This window comes from Medicago sativa, chromosome 5, assembly GCF_051527215.1.
Source record: "Medicago sativa cultivar Bolivia chromosome 5, Bolivia_mono, whole genome shotgun sequence".
Taxonomy (NCBI): domain Eukaryota; kingdom Viridiplantae; phylum Streptophyta; class Magnoliopsida; order Fabales; family Fabaceae; genus Medicago; species Medicago sativa.
This window is the reverse complement of record NC_140753.1, coordinates 70679628-70699823: the sequence shown is the minus strand read 5'-3', so window position 1 is coordinate 70699823 and position 20196 is coordinate 70679628. Positions and strand designations below refer to the sequence as shown.

Sequence of the window (20196 nt, the reverse complement as noted above, 5' to 3'; positions counted from 1 at the left end):
AAGACTAAAACAGCCTTGGTGCCCATATATAATTCGAGTCTGACGGCCTTGTATATCACTAGATCAGTCTCTATATGTGAAGCAAAAGTGTTTATATATAGTGACTATCAAATACAAAGTTGCTTACCTCGTTGATAGTCTCGTGATCATCACCTGCGTTCCTGTGGAATGAAGAAGAGTTCCGTTACACTTTATTTGTTATGAGCATTGTGTCCCTTCGAAAAGCCATATTTGCTCTTTCATTTTCTCTTTAATAGTTTGATTTTAACTACATTGTTAGCTGTCAAAATGACACCCAGCGAATCCTACGAGCATACTCCCATGCTGTACACGTTACCATAATTTGTTTGTTAAAAAACAAATGGTAGTATGTTGATCTAAGAAGCGAAACAAGTTACTAAAGAAATAAGATAACATGAATTTCACTTCTCACTAATATTTGCCCGGCCTTACATTAAGATTGACAAAACAAGGTGGAAATATCTAACAAATGCAGAGACCTAGAACCAAAATATTGTTGACGAAAGAAATACTCGAACAAAAGACAAACAACATTTTGAAGAGATCTTAATGTTGGAAAAATTCTCGAGGCATTACAAGGGGTGAGAGAAATATAACTTCTCAAAGATGGCTTTATAAAGGTTTAAACCTTGACAGAATACTAGAAGAGTTGCATAATTTTTATTAAAATATTCATCAACTAGCAATAGAAATTTACTTTTAATCCTAAAATGACTGGAAAAGGCTACAGCTAAAGATGATACTACCAATCTACTTCGTAAATAACAAATTAACTTAGGAATTGAAAAAAATGCAAACAGAGAAAAAACTAGGCGTCCGAACCTAATCTTTTAAACGAAATCACATGGAAAAAAAAATTATAAAATTCTTTCAAAAACCAATCCCCTTTTAGCTGCAAAAAATTCTTTCAAAAATCAATTCCCATTTAGCTGCAAAAGATAATTAATAATATACCTGCTTGACTAATAATAGTGTAGTGTACAACTAAACCATTCGAAACCTACATCTATAAACTCGCATGCAATTATGCAAACTTCCATTATTCTAAAATTCGTGTAATCAAAAATAAATAAGATGAAGAATAGCGTAGAGAAAGATCTAGCAAAACATAAATAAATATTCACATTCATTCATCCAAAATAGCACATAAAATAAGTGACACGTGAGAATGCACGTGACAACAAGTATTCTCAATCTCAAACCAAGGATCTTTCAGCAAACCACAAATATTAACATTCATCCAAAATAGCTGATAAAAAAAAACGTGACACGTGCATGTCTGAAGGCATGTGTCAACAAAAAGTATTCAAAAACCCGACCTTGCAGCAAAGGTCATCCACCAGACATCAGCAAAGGTTCATCACTAAAACTACATAAGTTTGATTGTGCAAAGTAAATAACAAGTTTGGATCATTACTCCATAACTCAAACAAAGAACATGGAGTTGCAGACATTGTCCATCAATTTGGGCAACTGTGGGATGGGAGAGGCATTGATATCACGGCCGCTGCCACCATGGCTAGATGAAGTTTCAGACTTGTCTTCAAACTTCATGAACTGTCCCACTTGAGAAGCAGCCAAATGGGCATAGCAGATTGGAGCAACTGCATATATGTGTTAACTAATTAGAATCTATTATTCAAAATATACACAAGAACAAATAAGTAAACTCTGATAGAACTTACCAACAGAGATAGCAGTAGTACTCCTCTGATACCTGTGGCCAAGAAACAAAAAATTTGTAAGATATACTTCAATAGAATTCATTGAGCATCTGAGTACCAGGAAACATAATTCAAACAAAATCAAATTAGAATGTCCACTTACACATATGAGAGAGAGTGCACAAGCTCTTGAAGATCATCTGGAGAAAAGCCAATCTCATCCAAAAGGACATGATAATGAGTTGGCCTACTGGTACCCTGAGAACAGATTTTCACAACTAAAATAAGTATCATGGTTTTACTAAAGAAATCCATGATAATTGCAAACAAAAAGGATTCCAAATGAAAATCAATGGTTAACAAAGATTGAAAATTTTCTCTTCAATGTAAAAATCGTCATAACTTACATGAAAAAAAATCAGTATACAGGAGAATCTAACTCGAATAAATATCATAGAAAAAAGAGTAGAAGATACTCACAATCATTCCAGCATGAGCACACATGTAGAAATCATAATTCCGGGGATGACAGATTTTGTTGTCCACAACAGTACCTGCAAAACCAAAAAAAATATGGTTAGCTAGGCATGAAACCAACTTTATATATAAAATAATGGACTAGCTCAAAGTTCTGAAGCAGCAGCTCACCAGGAGGCACATTATCCGGAGATCCAGGCTGGAAGAACTTTGTGTGATGATTCTTCTGGGCAACAATCACCATAAATTTGGGGTTCCACTTTTCATCAAGAAATTTGCAGGCCTAGAATTTAAAAGAATAAGATTAATCCCACCAAGTAAGCAATCATATATTTACAGGAATTGATCAATTTGACAACCTCAATGATTTGGCTCAGTTCAATGTTCAAAACTTGGTTGAACTGAGACTCGCTGACACCATCCCTACATCAATCAGCAAAAAGGAATAAAGTTCAGTAAAGCACAACAGAAGGGTCACAGAAAACTATCAAATAAAATAAAGCATACTACTAGAAATAAACAGACTAAAATTGTATCATAAATATTGTTGTAATAAGTCGAAGAAATAGAATGGTAGAAAATCGGAAACGAGATTACCTGAAAATTATGATATTGTCTGGTTTTCTGTTCCCAGAACTATTATAAAAATCAATCAAAAGTTCCCTGCATATCATAAAACCAACTCCAAAAATAAATTAAGCCATCAAGTGAGAACTGTTGTAATTCATTTAGCAAACTTTGAAACAGTATAGGGTCAACGATCTTTATGAACACGCAGAATCCGCAAGATTATACATATGTAATACAACAATCTAAAAATGGATCTTTTTTCTTAAAAAGGAGTAAGTTGAAAAAATTACAATTTCATTATTGCTCCAATATCTTTGAATACAGATGTGGACCAAATAGATATGGAAAATAATATTTCAAGGAAAGGAATCAAAAAATAATCAACCTTATTATTCCTTCATCCTCCTTATCTGATACTGGCTTGAACAGATTGTCAATCATTTCAACCTTAGCACCCTGAGTTCGGACGCATGCCCTATATTTAGATATCAAGGGCCATTGCCTTGAGCTTACAACCTGTAATATTTAAGCATTCACATAGAAAAATAGAAAAACAATTAGATAACTGTAAATTTAGACCGAAACCATAAAATACAACATTAATAGCACAAACAATAAAAACTATTATTACCGCAGCAATTGAGGGAATTTCAGTTTGTCCAGGTGAACCATGAGAAACATCCATGCCCAAAATGAGAGTAGGAGCTTTTGAAACAATAGGGATGGATGGAGAGTGTTCAACACCTAAAAGAGAATTCATGCCGCCAAGCTACAAAAGAATAAAATCCTTCAATTGTAGTACGAAAGGAAATTTCTGGAGACAAATTGCAAGACGATAATATAAAAGAAACCAAAGGAAGAGTGAAAATACCTTTGCATTGATCTTCAGCAAAACATTGGTCAGATACTGGTCGTTCACCCTGGTAGGAGCAATACACTGAGTAACAATTCCAAACTCTGCAAGATTCTTTTTCTTCCATGGACCTTCACATTTCAAATAAAATTTCATTAAGGAAATCAAACAAATGGATTACAAAAAGGTATATAGCATGGAAATATATCAACGAACGAACCATAAAGATCAGAGTTCTTCCTCTCAGGAAGCAGACAAAGGAGAAACTTAGGAGCCCCTGGTAGTTTAGACTGAACGTGTTCGAACATTTTTTCAACTCTGACCAAAGGTGGTGCACGCCTAAACTGGCCGTTTTCTTCAAAGCAATCAAAAGGCTGCTCAACTTGCTGCAAAAAGCAAACAAAACAGAATGGAATTAGCTCCTTTCTATGCTTGTCAGTAAATAAGCTGTAGAAGAACACTTACAATTCCTTTCATTCCTCCACATTTTATCAGATCCCTTACAAGTCCTCGCACATCACAACGGGCAGAAAAGTTCACCACAGCCCATTTCTCTATTTTAACAGGTTGCACAATTTTCTGGAACAGTATTTAAAACATTAGAAAATAAATATTATACATTACAAACACCAGAAAATTAAAAATGTAGATCAGATTTGAAACAAATACCTTGTTATTGAAGTTCCATCTCCCATTTCTGGGATTGAAGTCTTCGCCATTCCCAAACTTCAACTGTAAGTCAAAATAGATAATTCATGTCAGATGCCATCAGTAGCAAGTATTTTGCAACTAATTGTACTATAATTAGTCAGAAAGCAAAACATCAGCTCACTAAACAACATGCATTCAGCTTACAGATGGTTTTACTACAAAGAAAATAATTAATTAGTTGCTACACATTTTCAAGCTGACAAACAATCAAACCAAGCAGCACATTCAGCAGACTGATATTGAGCAAAATTCAAGCGAATCATGACAGTTTAATGTTTTGTTTTTTTGAAAGAAAGTTTAATGTTTTGTTAGATAACATAAATTTCATCAAATAATGGTGAATAGCAATGGGCACAGCCATGTGAGCTAACTAACTATCAAACAGGAACAGAAGTAAATTTTTAAATTGATGTTAATCAGTCAAAAAGAGGTTGTTTTATTATTCAATTCCTGAAAATAGCTCAACAAAAGATACTAACAGCTTCTCAATAAAGGGTGAATGACAACCAGGAAAAAAAAATAAGGAATGTCCAAAAAACAATAATAAAAGCAGAATACCCTAGGAGCCTGCAAAACCCTCCCGTCAACTTGTGTGAAGCCAGATGTTATTGAAATTCCACAGTTACGTAGCATGGGCTCAGAGCCATAGTCACTTGTTTTTAAGGCCTGCAAAACAGCAAATCATATTCAGTGAAGTGACAATCATATGACATTTCATTACTTAATATAAATCAAAGAGACTTACATCCGTCAAGACCCTCATCCGCTCTTGTGGCTTCTGCCTAGACTTTTCCACAAGGGAAGATCTTTGAAGTGTGGACAGGGCTTTGGTATAGCGTTGAAGGGATACCAATGAGCAAAGCTAAGTAAAACACATAAATGTTAAAAATTAGTTATCAAACAGAATATCAATCTGCACATCATGAGAGTTACAGAAAGAAAAGAAAACAGAAAGTAGGTTAATTAATTCATTGGTTCCATAGAAAATGAATTGTCAAGCACCTTATCTACATTAAATACGGAGAAAGACTTGCTTAGGCACAAGCTTTTGGGCACATGACTTAGGGGCACACACAAAATACATTTTATTTCACTATTTAGAAAAATAATTTTATTTAATTATTTTCTCTCTCTACCTTTTCTCAATTATGTATGAGTGTTTAAATTTAGTGTCTAAACACTTGTGCTCAAGTAAGTATTTTTCTTAAATAGGAACATCAGTTTGTGAATTCACCCTTCAATTCTTTTCAAATATGGATTGTTTATCTTAAGTATTAACAGTAAAGCTTTGAGCTATTTATAAATCTCTACTACCTAAATTATACATAATAGCTGAGCTGAGTGCTTGAGAAACTAAATTATAAGCTAATACACAGTTTTAGGTTAGTACTAAATTAATATAAAGCATCTAAGTTACCTCAACTGGGACAAATGTTGGTCGCTTTGGCTTCCCAACATTAATACATGGCAGATCAGCTGAGTACTGCAGAGAAATTTTTCTGCGGTTGACAAAATAATCATAAACAGTGATCTCCTCTGTATCATCTTCTCCGGGAACAGCACCTCTCTTCTTCAGAGTGAACCTACAATACCAACATCTTCATTAATAACAACATCCATCATGAAGAACAGCAACTACAAATAACAATTCCAAACAGTAAAAATGGATACGCATCAACAGAAATGGGATAGAAAAAATTACAGCTGGTCTTTGCAAGGCATTTCACTTAAACCAGTAATTTTGTACTCTTGGTTGGTTGGGCTAGTAGTGATCCTCAAATTCTTTAGAGTCCTTTTAGCCTACACAAATAAAATATACAAAGGATCAGGTCTAGGTTTTGGAATAGTTTAAGAGCAATTGAGCATAACAAATGGTTCAGAAACAATTAGCAAAACAAACAACTCTTCAGAAAATTTCGTTACCTTATTCCAGTCAAGACTGAAAGGATCTCTCACATTCTGGTTTGCAATCAAGAAATCAACCACAGGCCCAGGATGAACAATCATGGTTGTTGACACGTCTAAACAAATTGAATGAAATAAGCAATAGTGACAAATTAGTCAGATGAGAATACAGACAGAAAAGGCAACAAGATATACCTATATTCAAAGACAGCCCACTTTGTGTGGTCCTGAAGCTGGAATGCAGCCCTCTGCATCCAAGAACACCACCTCCTACATCCGTGAAATTCTTAGGATCATTGTGGAAGAAATTCTGGCGAACGAGCAGACAGCCCCTGCAGTAGATTATTACAAAGACATTAGTACCCTTGTTATTTTATATTAAATAAAAAAATACATTTATAATAATGAAAGGCACATACTGTTTAGCAGCATGTTGTCTCAAGATAATGTCAAGAACCCTAATCGCTTCTTGATAATTCTCAGTTTCATGCCCTTTTAAGGCATTAGCGATGGCCTGCAGGGGAATCTTTGAGGCAAAGCTGATTTCAACTTTGTAGGTCTTTGATCGGTATGATTTTTTCAACCTCTTCCTGTCAGTATCATTTGGACTTCCATGTCCATCAGGGCTAGCATTCCCGTTGTTCCTGAAAAAAGGTCAAGTTAAATATCAGAAACATATAAAAACAATGAAACCCAAATTTCAAAAGCATACATCCACACATTTCAACCTGTTTGAAGTGACATCTTCAAGAACAACAGTAAACTCGAGCTTGTTCTGAGCAAGTGAGCCAATAGTAAACAGAGTCTTCTCCCCATCATACGCAAGGTCTTTCCCATTAAGCTCAGAACCATAAGTTTCTTGAACTCTGTCAAGTATCTTCCTGCCAGCACCCTTTCCTTCAACAGGGCGTCCATCTTCATAAAAAAGAGCAACCTAAACAAATACAAAGTAATGAGCCAACACTTAACAAAACAGAACAATAAACATCACAAAAAAAAAAAATCAACAAACCAACTGCACCATACGATACTTACACTGTACTGGAAGAAATAACCATCAGTGTTAGTAACATTCACTTTGAAGTGATTTGTAAGCAGAGGCAGTTTAGCTCCCTTCGAGCCCAGTCCACGTCTTGCCATTGGAACCTTGGTGGGAAGCTTTTTCTTAACTGTGTGCGGCTCAATCTTGATTGGTTCAAGATCTGCTGGGACAATGGGAGGTGGCGGGGGTAAACATTCTTCATTCTCTTGAGAACCCATTTCCTGAACAGAGCACATGACCATTAGCTTGTTAGGTTAATAGTCTCTAAATCATCACAAAAAATAACATAAAAGCAGATAATGAATGGTAAATGCAAAACATAAAGAGCCTGAAACAGTCAAGTTCAAACCCTAAAGTTTACTAAATCTACTTAAACATGCTGAAGAATCAACTTAGAAAAAGAAAAACTCCTCTGAAAGAATCATTCTACTAAATCTGGGTAAATAGGTACACAGATGCAGAAGAATCATTCAACATAACACAAGGTTAACAACATACAAAACATATTACAACAAAAAAAAAATCAAAATCAGGGTTCATAAGCACAAACACAGAAAAATCGTTCAACATAACCCATTATTCACCACAAAGGCACAAACACAAAAATAAACAAACATTTCTGAAAAATTAGGGTTAAATCAGAGCTCATGAAACAGAAAGAGTACCAACACAAAATCACACCAGATTTCAAGCAAATAAACTTAACATTGTGAAATAATACTCAGATTCAAACCAACAAAAACAAAACAACAAAACCCTAAAACTAAAACTAAAACTAAAACTCAACTGACTCAAAATCAGTGTAAATAGTCCCAAACACAGATAAAGTTCAACATAACACAAACATAAACTAAAATATTTTCCAGATTTAGAGCTACAAATTAGGGTTTATGAGTTTAAAAAACAAAGTTCAAAATCTTAACCAAATTCAAACAAATTAGGGTTTATTTGTTGAAAAAATGAAGTTCAAAATCATAACCAAAATTCAAACAAATTAAGCTTTACGTTGTGAAGTAATACACAGTTTCAAAGCACCAAAACCATACAACAACAGAAAAACTCAAACAGAAAAAAAAAATCCACATGCAAAAGTAGAGAAAAAATCAAAAAAACCTAAAACAAAGTCAAAATCACTACATTACAAAAAAATCCTAAGAATCAACACCAAAACATCAACAAAACCCTAAAAACAGAGAAACATCACAAAAAAAAACTAAAAATGGAAGAAAAAAATTGGAAAAGGAAAACTAGCTTCGATCATAGTAAGAGAAAACAATCGGAAGAATCGGTAAGAAAAATCGAAGCGAATCGAAGAAGAAAAAATGACGTTAACGAAGAAACCCTAACTAACCTTGAAGAAGTTTGAGAGAGAAACGAGAAAAAAGAGTGAAGTGTGTTTTGTGCTGTGATGAATAAAATTAGAGAATAGAACACTTATTCCCTCGTCACTCTATTTTCACTATTTAAAGCGTGCGTGTAGTGTGTGAGAGTGTGATATCATCGCACTGGACTGAGTCGTTTTACTGCGTCTCTACGGTGGATACTGTACAGTGAGTGTGATATCATGTGATTGATTATGATGGATGGATGTGATTTAATCAACGGTGGAAAGGACACGCGTGGATTTTGGGATTCACCGTTTTGATTTCGTTTTGCAGTAAGGAGTGGGAGGAAGTGATGTCAATGAGTCCAAAGAATTGTGGGGTCCTTTCTAATCCACTAACTAGTCCTAACCACTTTAGCTTGTTGAAGGGGAAAATGATAATACTAAACTTTACTCTTTGGATTGTTCCATGAGATGTTAATCTTAAATATTGAGGAAATTAAAAGATTTACTTTTCAATGGTATATTCCTGACAAGGTATGGATAAGGTATTTTTATTTTTTTAACCTCGAATTTTCCGTATATTATATATTTTCTTTATCGACTGAGCAAAGTTTACGGAAACAAATATAGATAAAGCACTTTCTAAAAGCGAATAAATATTGTTGACTTTACCGGAAAAAATAATAATTAAATTTTAAAGAATCTCATGATTACCTATATTTAATGTGTACTATTTTTTTAAAGAATATTTAATATTTGTTGTTGATGATTAAGGTAGCATTTTCTCAAAAATGATTAAAGTATTAAATTTTTCTATGTTTATCATTTGCGCGTAACTTCGAAGATTAATTTTCAAAAACGTTGAAGATTAATTTCCGTGGTACTAAAATAGACAAGAGACTTTTTTTAATGTTTAAAGTCAAATTCAAAATATCAACGGCCAACCCTAGTTTTTTAGTCAAACAGACTATATCTTCGCTCTAAGTTATCTTTTTCTTTCACTCATCGAGAATGGTGGTTTAGGTCATTTTTTGACCTATAATTACCCTCTCTGCATCTTTTTATCCTTTCTTTCATTCTAAATAAGTGATTTCCACATATATCAAGATTTTTCTTTTTTTCGTGATCTTGTCGTCCAAGTGCAGTGTTGTGTTGTTCGTCATCTTGTGCGGCGTTGTTTGATTATGCATCTTGTTGCAGTGTTTGTTTGATTCCTATTGAAATATCAGCTTAAGTCAATCATAAATTCAAACAATGATTTGTAGGTATTTTTTACCGTTGTACGTTATTAATCTGTTTGTTGTAGATTTGTTCGCAAATTCACCATTTACGTTTTTAACGATGTTTTCTGATGTATTTTATCAATTTGAATAAATTAATATCATTTTATTTTTGTTAAAAAAAAAACTAAAGAAAGTCAAATTCAAAATATTGGTTGAAATATAAACGATAAGTATCATCTCATTTAAATGATGTTTTCTTTTAACGTAACTCGCTTTAAAGCTCTTGGATTGGATATTACACGTTAATTTTGACAATCAATTAACTGAAGTTTTTTTTAGTGAAAGAAGAAATGAACTTTTTTTAGTCAAAAAACAAATTGAAATTTTTTAGTCAAAAAATATGAACTTTTTCATTCTCTAGTCAACTAACTAAGCAAGATAATTAATATTTTTCGTCGAGAAGAAAATAAAATATTTCTTTTGATAATAACTATATTAGAGAAAATAAAAAAGAAGAGAAAAAAAATAAGGAATAACTCATAAAGCAAACTAACTACTACAAAATAAAGAGGTATAATAACACCATGGTACAATTTGCTAAAAAAAGACCGCCATAGCATCAGCGTACCATGAGATGATGGATTCTTGTTTCGGCTTCTTCAACCACCACCGTTGAATTTGAATCCAAACACTGTCAAATATTTTATTTTGCTCATTTTCTTTTTTCTTTTTTCTTTTTTTTTTTGGGTACTAACATAACTCCTAACTTGGCCAAATAATTTGTGTATTATAATATCATTTAAAATCCTTCTTTTGCAACGGTAACATAAGTTTAGAGCATGTGTTGTGATATTTGATATTTATAATATGGCAAAATATAACAAAATATTTGGTGAGTCACCGACACTCTAACTCACTTAAATTTTTTATTCAAAAAAATATGACTAAATATGATTTTTTATTGAATAACAAAATACAATGTTGTGAAGGTGTTACGGTTGATTATCGACTAAATTATAAGGTTTGAGTAGGGGTGGGTAAATACGGGTTAACCCGAATTTATCCGACCAATCTGATGCAAATTTACACATTCGATTCAGGTTAAAACGGATCACGGATTGGTCGGGTAAATTTTACGGGTTGTTATAGGTATATTCGGTTCGATTTGATATTTTGGACCCGTTGGAACCCGAACTAACCCGACCAACTCGTAAAATTACCAATAATTTTTTTTTTAATAAAGGCCCAACACCCACAGAAAAGAAAAATATCTTAAATAATCCAACCCATATCAAAATTCAGCAGAAGCTCTTTCCCATGCATAACACAACACGTCCTCTTCTTCTCCTCTATTTGTCATTCTCTCTTTCGATTCTCCTCCCACCTCCAACTCTTCATCTTCGATGAGAATTCAGAAGAAGCATTTTCAAACATAAAATGTCATCTTCTTCTCTCTATTTCTGATTCTTTTGTTTTCCCCTTCGTTCAAAAAAATGCAGAAGCTCTCTTCTTTGCTTGTTTTCATATCTGGGTGTTTTATGATGTAATGGTTTAGATCTAACTCCTCCACGAATTACTATGTTTAATTTATGATAAAATCGTTTAGATCTAGCTTTTTAAAGATTTTTTTCTATGAATATGAATTTGTGTTGGTTTTGAAGGGAATCAAAATTTGGATTTAAGATTTTTTCCTTTTGAGAGTTGTAACCTGTTTATCCGAACTGAACCAACCTGAAACCCGGAATACCCTATTTAAATTTTAGATGCAATAGGGTTGTTGTTCTCAACCTGTGGGTTGGCTCGGGTTGGGGGGTTTGGGCGCGAACCAACCTGAACCAACGCCCACCCCTAGGTTTGAGTGATTAAATTAGTTCCATTAAGGATAAATTGTTCATAAGAGCTTAGGTTTGAATTCTCGATGAAAAAATTATTTGTCCGAATTTACTTATCTATTGGCCAGACTTTGAATTACCATGATTTTTTTCTATTGAATAACAAAATACGATGTTGCGAGGGTATTTCTATGAAAGAATGTGTGTTGGTTATTAATTAAACGATAAGGATGATTATTGACTATAGTATAAGGTTTGAATGGTTAAATTAGTTCCATTAAGCATAAATTGTCCATGAGAACCTAGGATTGAATTCTCAATGAAAAAATTATTTGTCAGACTTTACTTATCTACTGACTGGACTCTGAATTACCATGATTTTTTTTATTGAATAACAAAATACGATGTTGTGAGGGTATTTCTATGGAAGAATGTGTGTTGGTTATTAATTAAACGATAACGTTGATTATTGACTAAATTACAAGGTTTGAGTGTTTAAATTAGTTCCATTAAGCATAAATTGTTCATGAGAACCTAAGTTTGAATTCTCGATGAAAAAATTATTTGTCGGACTTTACTTATTTCCTAACCGGACTCTGAATTACCATGATCTTTTTCATTTAAGAACTAGAGGGTTAACATAAAATAAAAGTGCATTGACCATGTTGTAAAAATGAAAACATTAAGTAATAGTTGGAGATTTTTTTCTTTTTCATTTTTTTTGTTGGAAATTTTTTTTTCATGCTTATCTAATGTTGGCAGGGCCGGCCCTAGGCATAGGCCGGGGGTGCGACGGCCTAGGGCCCTTGCCGGTAGGAGGCCCTAAAAAAAAAATTTACGACAGGGGGTGTATGTAGAAATATTTGGTTTTTTGGAGGTGTGTATAGAAAAGTTTACTGAAAGGCCCAAACATGTTGAAAGCTGTGCTGAATCCTATTAATGTTTGTTTATGGCCATTTTATCTCAATTTGTTATATATACCTCCTTATATACAAAGATTTCATTATAACCCTCCCTATAAATTTTTTAGTTTTTCTTAATAATGTGCCAAAAAATTATTATCGAATAAATTTTTGATATTTTTTTGGGCCCTTTGTTTCTAATAATGCGCCTCACTAATATTAAATATATTGGTCATATTTATTATCCAAGAAATTGAGAATTTTATAACAAAACATATTATATTTTAGTTGAAAATAAGCCTACTAGAGAAATTAATCTTAATGTTGTCTTTCAAATGTTCCAAAAAATTAAATTATATCATTATGCTAAATCATGTGAGACAAATTTAGGATCATGGGGCCTACTCATCTTTTTTTGTTTTTTTGTTCTTTTTTGGTAGTTTTTTTTTTGAAGAAATCAAAATGAGATATATTAACACCGCAAAACTATCCCACCAGCACAAGGTGTGTCAGAGAAATAGACAAAAATTACAACAAAGTTCTACGATCTATAATAAGACCGCAATAGATCTAACCATTACCCAAACAATGAAAAGGGTTCTGGCTCCAATCATGGAATTTATAATTACAAGAAACAGAATTAGCTTTAAACCACGAGAAGGAAAGGAGCTTAATATTATCTAACAGCTGATGCAAAGTACTTTCTTTAGCTTGAAAAAGTCTAACATTCCTTTCCTTCCAAATTACCCAAATGCTTGCAAACCATAATAAGTGCATAAAAGAGCATCTAGATATAGCAAAACCTGAAGAAGTACGAAACTGAAGATAATGATCCGATATTGTTCTTTTTCTGTAGTAAAAAGCGGGGAAAAAATGAAAAGAAGACCTGATAAAATCACAACAATGAGCTAAAAAAAATTATGATGTATTATGAAAGGGCCCATTTTCTCATATTATGTCTAAGGCCTGTAAAACTCTAGGAACGACCCTGAATGTTGGTCGTTGATTTATCTTTATTTTTAATTTTTTTTTTTCATGTGTTGCTTTGTATCTTCTATCCAATTCTATCCAATGTGAAACCTATTAGTGTACTTTTTATCTTTTCATTGTTAAGTTTGCAACAACTTAACCTAATCCTAATTCCCTTAATCCATGTTTTCCCCCTAATCACCCTAAATCCACATCAAAAACTAAACATTATACTACATTAAATGAATTGGATTCCGCAATTAATACACTTTAATTTCTCACTTTTTGACTAATTTGCTTTATTTGTATAATTTGCTTTCATTGATTCAATATTGATATACTTTGATTGTTTCCTTTTTTGGTTGGAGATTTTTTTTTCATGCTTATCTAATGTTGGTCGTTGATTTATCTTTATTTTTAACATTTTTTTTCATGTGTTGCTTTGTATCTTCTATCCAATGTGAAATCTATTAGTGTACTTTTAATCTTTTCATTGTTACCATTATGTTTTTGTTTGATCACCAAGTTTGCATCTAGCAGATGATTTTTTTTTTTATTTTTTTCACAGTAGTCAATCCTGAATAGTGGTGCGTAGCGGCCATCCTCAAAAATGAGATAGCGTACAGTGGTAAGACAAATAGAGGTCACCAATATTTGATAATTTTTTTTTGACAAATTACATGAATAATAGTATATAAAAAAAGTTATATTAAATATTAAATTAAATATCTCATGAAACATTCATAAATTAGAACACTAAAAAACAAAAGATAGGGGAAGATAGGGGAACAAATAAAAAATCATAAAACAAGATAAACCATAAAACAAAAGAAAACAGAGGAAGAAAAAAGAACATAGAAAGAGAGAAAAGAACCCCATGTCGTGCTTTACAATTGGAGGATAGAAAAGTGTGTTTTGTGGCGCATGTAAGAAGAGAGAAAAAGTGGAAAAATGTTGGTGTTTACGATATCCCCAAAATGTCCTAAAAAAAGGTTTGAAAAAAATAGGTACCACCCCGAACCCATACCCAAACCCGCCCCGAATGTAGGAAAACAACTTATTACCCCTTTTATATTAATAGAAACCAAAACCCTAAATCATTTCACTCACACAGTCATAGTCTCGGTCTTTCACATGACACTCACTTATCATAATTCTCTCTTTTCTCCTTCCATATCTCACATTCTCGACCTCTCTCTTCTTTATCACCATAGACATCGATCGTCATCATCTATTTGCTGGATAATGATTACAACATTGCGTTCAGGGAAGAAAAATATTTTTATTTTTATTAAAAAAAAAGTATCCATTGCGGGGATCGGGCGGGGATACCCGAATCCATCGAGAATGGGAATGAGTTTCAATTTCTCATCCACGCTGTGTTTGGGTAGGGTAATGGGTAAGTATATGAGAGTAGGGTATGGGGACGAGGATGAAAAGAATCATATGTTTATGAGTATTGAATTGGAGTTTGATTCTTCGTCATGGGAGTCATTTATTACCATTGGATATGGGTTGCTTTATCCTTCCTATTTTTTTGACTCCAAGATTAAAGATCTTCTTAGATACTTGTCCTTGTAGTTAGCCATTCATATGCATGGAGAAGATAATCAAGTTGTTAATCATTTTGCCAAATGTTGACCTAATCATTTATATTGGTGTCATAATTTTTGAGATTATTCTCAGTTTTGTTTCTCTAGTTCCTCTAAAGGCTTTTCATCTGTGGCCTTTTCAAGAGGTGTTTTTCTGTGTTTCGGGGTAGCACCTCTGTCTACAATAGAAAAAGAAGTAACGTGTACGAAAATGAGTTACAAAGACTAAATAAACAGTTATATAAAGGGACTAAATAAATGCTTTAAATAGATCATATTAAATGAAATTACATTCTATTAAAAACAACCTAGTCACCAAATTTCACGATGGCTTTGTTATAAAGTTTTGTCAACTTGGTCGTCAAGCATTATCACATCCTCGAGACGAGTTCTGCAAGTTAGATAAGTTCGTCTAACTCTTTAGGCGCATGAATTGTTGTTTTTCAAATATTTGGTCAACAAATCAATAACTTGAGTGGCATAATTGTATTATTTTTCCAAAGATAAGACATACAAGTGATTTCGTAAGTTAGACCGGTCATTGCTCTATAATAGAAAAAGAAGTAACGTGTACGAAAATGAGTTACAAAGACTAAATATACAATTATATATAGGGACTAAATAAATGCTTTAAATAGATCATATTAAATGAAATTACATTCTATTAAAAACAACCTAGTCACCAAATTTCACGATGGCTTTGTTATAAAGTTTTGTCAACTTGGTCGCCAAGCATTATCACATCCTCGAGACGAGTTCTGCAAGTTAGATAAGTTCGTCTAACTCTTTAGGCCCATGAATTGTTGTTTTTCAAATATTTGGTCAACAAATCAATAACTTGAGTGGCATAATTGTATTATCTTTCCAAAGATAAGACATACAAGTGATTTCGTAAGTTAGACCGGTCATTGCTCTACATTAAGCTTCATCAGAGGAATGGGACATCATACTCTGCTTTTTTTTCTTCTAAGATATTGAGTTAGGACTAAAAAAATGCAATTACTAGCAGTGGTGCGTCTTGTGGTTGGGCAACTAACCCAATCTGAATCAAAACACCCTTGATGTGGGAGATCTGTATTGGAATGAAAAAAAAGATCTTCCATAGGAATGGACTTGAATTAGCGTAGCAGGCGAGTAAATCACCCATGCGTGGTTGTGGGCGACGAGGAGCATGCATGATTTGAATCAATGTTTACGAGGTAGGCAATATCAGGATGTGTTACCGTGATATAATTATTTTGTTTCTATAAAGAGACAAACACAAATTATAATGATAACCGTGTTGTTTTGATTTAAATATGGAAATGGACGTCAATAAATTCAAACTCAATGAGGTCCATTTGCCCTCACCCACTTTTTTACTTATCAACGTTAAAGATTTAATGAACAGTCTCTGTGAGCATAACTCAGTTGGCAGGGACATGCATTATTATATGCAGGGGCCGAGGTTCGAACCCTGGACACCCCACTTATTCACCTTGAAAAAGGTGAATTCTAGTCACTACTCACTAGACTACTTGACAAAAAAATAAATAATTAATGAACAAAATTTCGACCCTTTGTTTTTTTTTGTCAATATATATACTATATAAAAAGAAAATAAGCTTAAAATTCATAAGTTTTGGCTGACTTTTTCGTTACCTATTTTATCCTTTATTTAAACTATTTTATCCTTTAATAATATTATTTTAAATTTTAATTAAAATAAATAAATCTCATTAAAATGGGAAATAATCCACTACAATGTGAACAATATTATCATTATTATATGAAGGGGATATAACTGTATTAGACTGAATTTTATTATAATTCCAATTATACCCTTAAACAAATTTTCATATATTATATTGTTGGTAGTATTAAAAAATATAAGAATTAATATTATATTTGTTAAATTACCGTTGTCATTGAGAAAATAAACATGATATTTTGGGTTTGGTACAATGCGAAAGTCACGAATATTTGTACTTAAAATTTTAATCAAAATTAAAATTTCATATAAAATGTCGTTCATAATTTACATCTGTTAGTGCTATAAATTAGAATTCACCTTTTAAAGTTAAACAATGGGGAGTCTGATGTTCAAACCAGGGGTGTGCAAAAAAATGGTTCATGAGAACTATATCTAGAAATCTAGTGAACCATTTAAAAAAAAAAAAAATTCTCTTGGACCAAAGCTTACCCGGTTCATTTCATTGGAAAAAGATATAAACTATATCCACTTAAAAAACATACTTAAGTCTCAAACTGCATCTCAAACAAAGAAGATAATCATTTTCTCTATTGTAACAAAAAAGGTGAGCTAGCTACTATAAGAAAGTACGTGGATAAAGATTAGACTTTTCAACTTTGTCACACTCTTAGGAAAGATAATATGTGTGCTGACTTTTTAGCCAAGCTTGGAACAAGGTCTATTGGTGATCTTATGACTATTCTTAATTCTCCAACTGAGCTTCGCTTGCTTCTTATCGCAGACAATATGGGTGTTAGTGATGAGTCAATAATTAATTATTTTTATATAATATTTAGTTTCATTTTATTTAGATTTAAGTTTATTTTATTTAAGTATTATTTCCTTTTTGAGCTATTTTACTTCAATTGGATATTATTATATTTCAGGAACGAATGTTTGATAGATTGAGTCTTGGAGCAAAAGAAAGAGGACTAGGAGCTGATTCGGGTGAAAAATACGAAGATTAAAGACAAAAATATGATTCCCCCAAAGTCAGAAGCTTGGCACGGGCAGTGCCAACAATTGGCACGGCCGTGCCACCCTCCAGGGCCACTTTTGCTGCTTTTGCTTCAAGAATTAGCTGTCTGTTTTGACCAAAAAGCCCGTGGTTTCTTGTGGAACATTCTAGTGAATAGTTGCTTGGGTTTTAAGTCGACAATAAGACTATAAATAGAATAGCTAGCTATCATTAACATTCATCTTTTGTTCTTGGAATAAAAGTTCACCTTTATTTTATTGTTATTTACTTTTATGCTATTCTTCTTCTTCTCCATGTCTACGATGAACTTGAGTGAGTAGACTCTTCTTGTCTTGGGATTGTTGGATAATTCTAATAATGTAATCCTAATCAAACCAAACCATAAACCCTAGTTTTATATAAATCTACTTTCTAATCTAATTTTATCGTTTTTATAATGAATTAGCAATTACTAAGCTAGGAAGCGAACGCGGAGGGATTAGTAATCGTTAAGTCATCATCACAAATATTAGGCGAAGGATCGAAAGATGAAGTTTTAATATTGGAACAAGTAAAATTAGACAAGGGTTGCGAAACATGAGAATAATCTAGTGAACCTTGAGACACATAAAGTTGTTTAGGGTTTGTTTGTGAAGGATTCGTTGTTATGATGAACCAATAATCCCAAGTCTCTTCTTATTTTTATTCTTTTCTTTTGATTAAAAATCCAAACTTTAATCTCAAACTCTCATCTAATCATTATTTAAAGTTAATTGAATTCATAACTCCCTGTCGGAACGATATCTTTTTATCACTACATCGGTAAACCGTGCACTTGCGGTTTATCCCATCAGTTAGTTATCCTCGTGGCCATTAGTTTTCTTTCCTAGTTTTTTTTCTTTCCTTTTCTCGTGTAACAAACAAAAATGCTAAGATTGAAATAACAAGAAAGTCGATTTCCAATTGTAAAGAGAGAAGAAGAGATCGAAAGAGAAACTGTATTTTCACGAATGCGACAACAACGACGGCGAAGAGAGAAATAGAGACGTCAACCGCAACGACGACGGTGGAGACAACAACCACAACAACAGCAGAGGCGACAACCGTAGTGACATCGATTGTATCCGTTGGTGGAGTCTGTCTCTCTCTGTCTCACGATTCTTCGTTCTGGATTTACTTGCATGATAGAATTTTTGTTGTTGCTCTAGAATTTCTCATGCTTACTTTGGTTTTGATCAACTCAATGAAAAACTAGATTTAATACCAATCCAGTAAAAACAATTTCAAAATGAACTCGAGAAAAAACCAAATTTAGCAACAAATCCATTTATAAATCGATTTTAATCAAGTTTGGTTTAAACGAGATTAGAACCATTTTGCTTCCTAAATCGGTTTTTATGAAAAATGGTTTGGTTATGAAACTACAACCATTCAAATGATTTGGTTAACCATGCACATCCCTAGTTCAAACCCCAACCCCTATATCCTGCAATGTTCACCTTCATATGTTATTTTTACAATTCAATTGAGGTTTCAGAAATTAAAATTGACTTTTCCATGGTATATTCTTGACAAATTTTTGGATATGGATAGTCTACTTCGTGAGAATAAAATACACAAAACAAAAAGTCTAATTTGATGGATCATGTTATCATTTTTTTTCCATGGAAGGATCACAACATATTCTCTATATTCACACACACACACACACATACATTTCTCTGAGGGACAACAAAACTCTATCTTTACCCAGATAGATCTCACACCTTATTCCAATTGAGAACCAAATTCCTAAGACCTCAATCGATGACGTCGGAGAAACCCTAAAATGAGATGACAAATCATGAGTTGGACATAAAGAGGTACATAAATGGTTAAGACAATGGAACTGCTTTAAGGAGCTTGCTGGCATCACCATCATAGTTGCGAGTTAGATAGTGCATGAGTAGAAACATGCGATAAAGCTATTTGAGCCAGCACAACAACTGCGTATTGAGTCGAGGCTTGTGACGAGGAATCCAATAGGCAGTGTAAGCTTCGAGGGGGAACCTCTACTCCAGGCCCCTATGAGTGTCAATACAACAAACTACTTATTGTAACTTCGATCGACCCTCCTTTAATCAAACATCAACCATATGACCTTCATGCAACACCACAACCACATGAAAGCTCCTCCACATGCTCCAACGACAACAATGGAAAATCTCAAGAGATGACAAATACAAGAGAGAATGTGGGAATAAGATTAATTTGATTGATGAGTGAGGTATAGTCTAAGATAGGATATAATCAAACTATAAATCCATTCATTAACGGTGGTTAAGAATATCTATTACAACATTAAGAGCACATCAAACACACATCCATATAAAAGACATCAATATCATATTCTACATTGAAGAGTATGTGTCTGGTTGC

At 33.1% G+C, this 20196-nt stretch overlaps 1 protein-coding gene across 1 annotated transcript; it reads right to left on the bottom strand.

Moving 5' to 3' along the window:
• Positions 1 to 1120: 1120 nt before the first annotated feature.
• Positions 1121 to 8679, bottom strand: LOC146924549 (protein argonaute 4-like). The gene is made up of 23 exons (XM_085710646.1): positions 8595 to 8679; positions 7237 to 7464; positions 6930 to 7135; positions 6621 to 6845; positions 6397 to 6533; positions 6220 to 6317; positions 5999 to 6096; positions 5714 to 5879; positions 5042 to 5158; positions 4855 to 4962; positions 4255 to 4317; positions 4051 to 4164; positions 3806 to 3971; positions 3604 to 3716; positions 3364 to 3501; positions 3118 to 3248; positions 2760 to 2825; positions 2522 to 2585; positions 2334 to 2445; positions 2166 to 2239; positions 1849 to 1943; positions 1707 to 1738; positions 1121 to 1625 (listed from the first exon to the last, which is right to left on the bottom strand). The coding sequence occupies exons 2-23, from the start codon at positions 7459 to 7461 to the stop codon at positions 1447 to 1449; spliced, it is 2727 nt and encodes a 908-aa protein (XP_085566772.1). The 5' UTR covers positions 7462 to 7464; positions 8595 to 8679; the 3' UTR covers positions 1121 to 1446.
• Positions 8680 to 20196: the final 11517 nt, after the last annotated feature.

What these genes read in the sequence shown, in the direction of transcription:
- LOC146924549 (XM_085710646.1), bottom strand. Translation starts at nt 7,461, where the DNA reads ATGGGTTCTCAAGAGAATGAAGAATGTTTACCCCCGCCACCTCCCATT. An exon ending in AGACAACATGCTGCTAAACA is followed by an intron (nt 6,534 to 6,620) that starts GTATGTGCCTTT and finishes AATCTACTGCAG; the next exon opens with GGGCTGTCTGCTCGTTCGCC. An exon ending in TCCGGATAATGTGCCTCCTG is followed by an intron (nt 2,240 to 2,333) that starts GTGAGCTGCTGC and finishes TTGGTTTTGCAG; the next exon opens with GTACTGTTGTGGACAACAAA.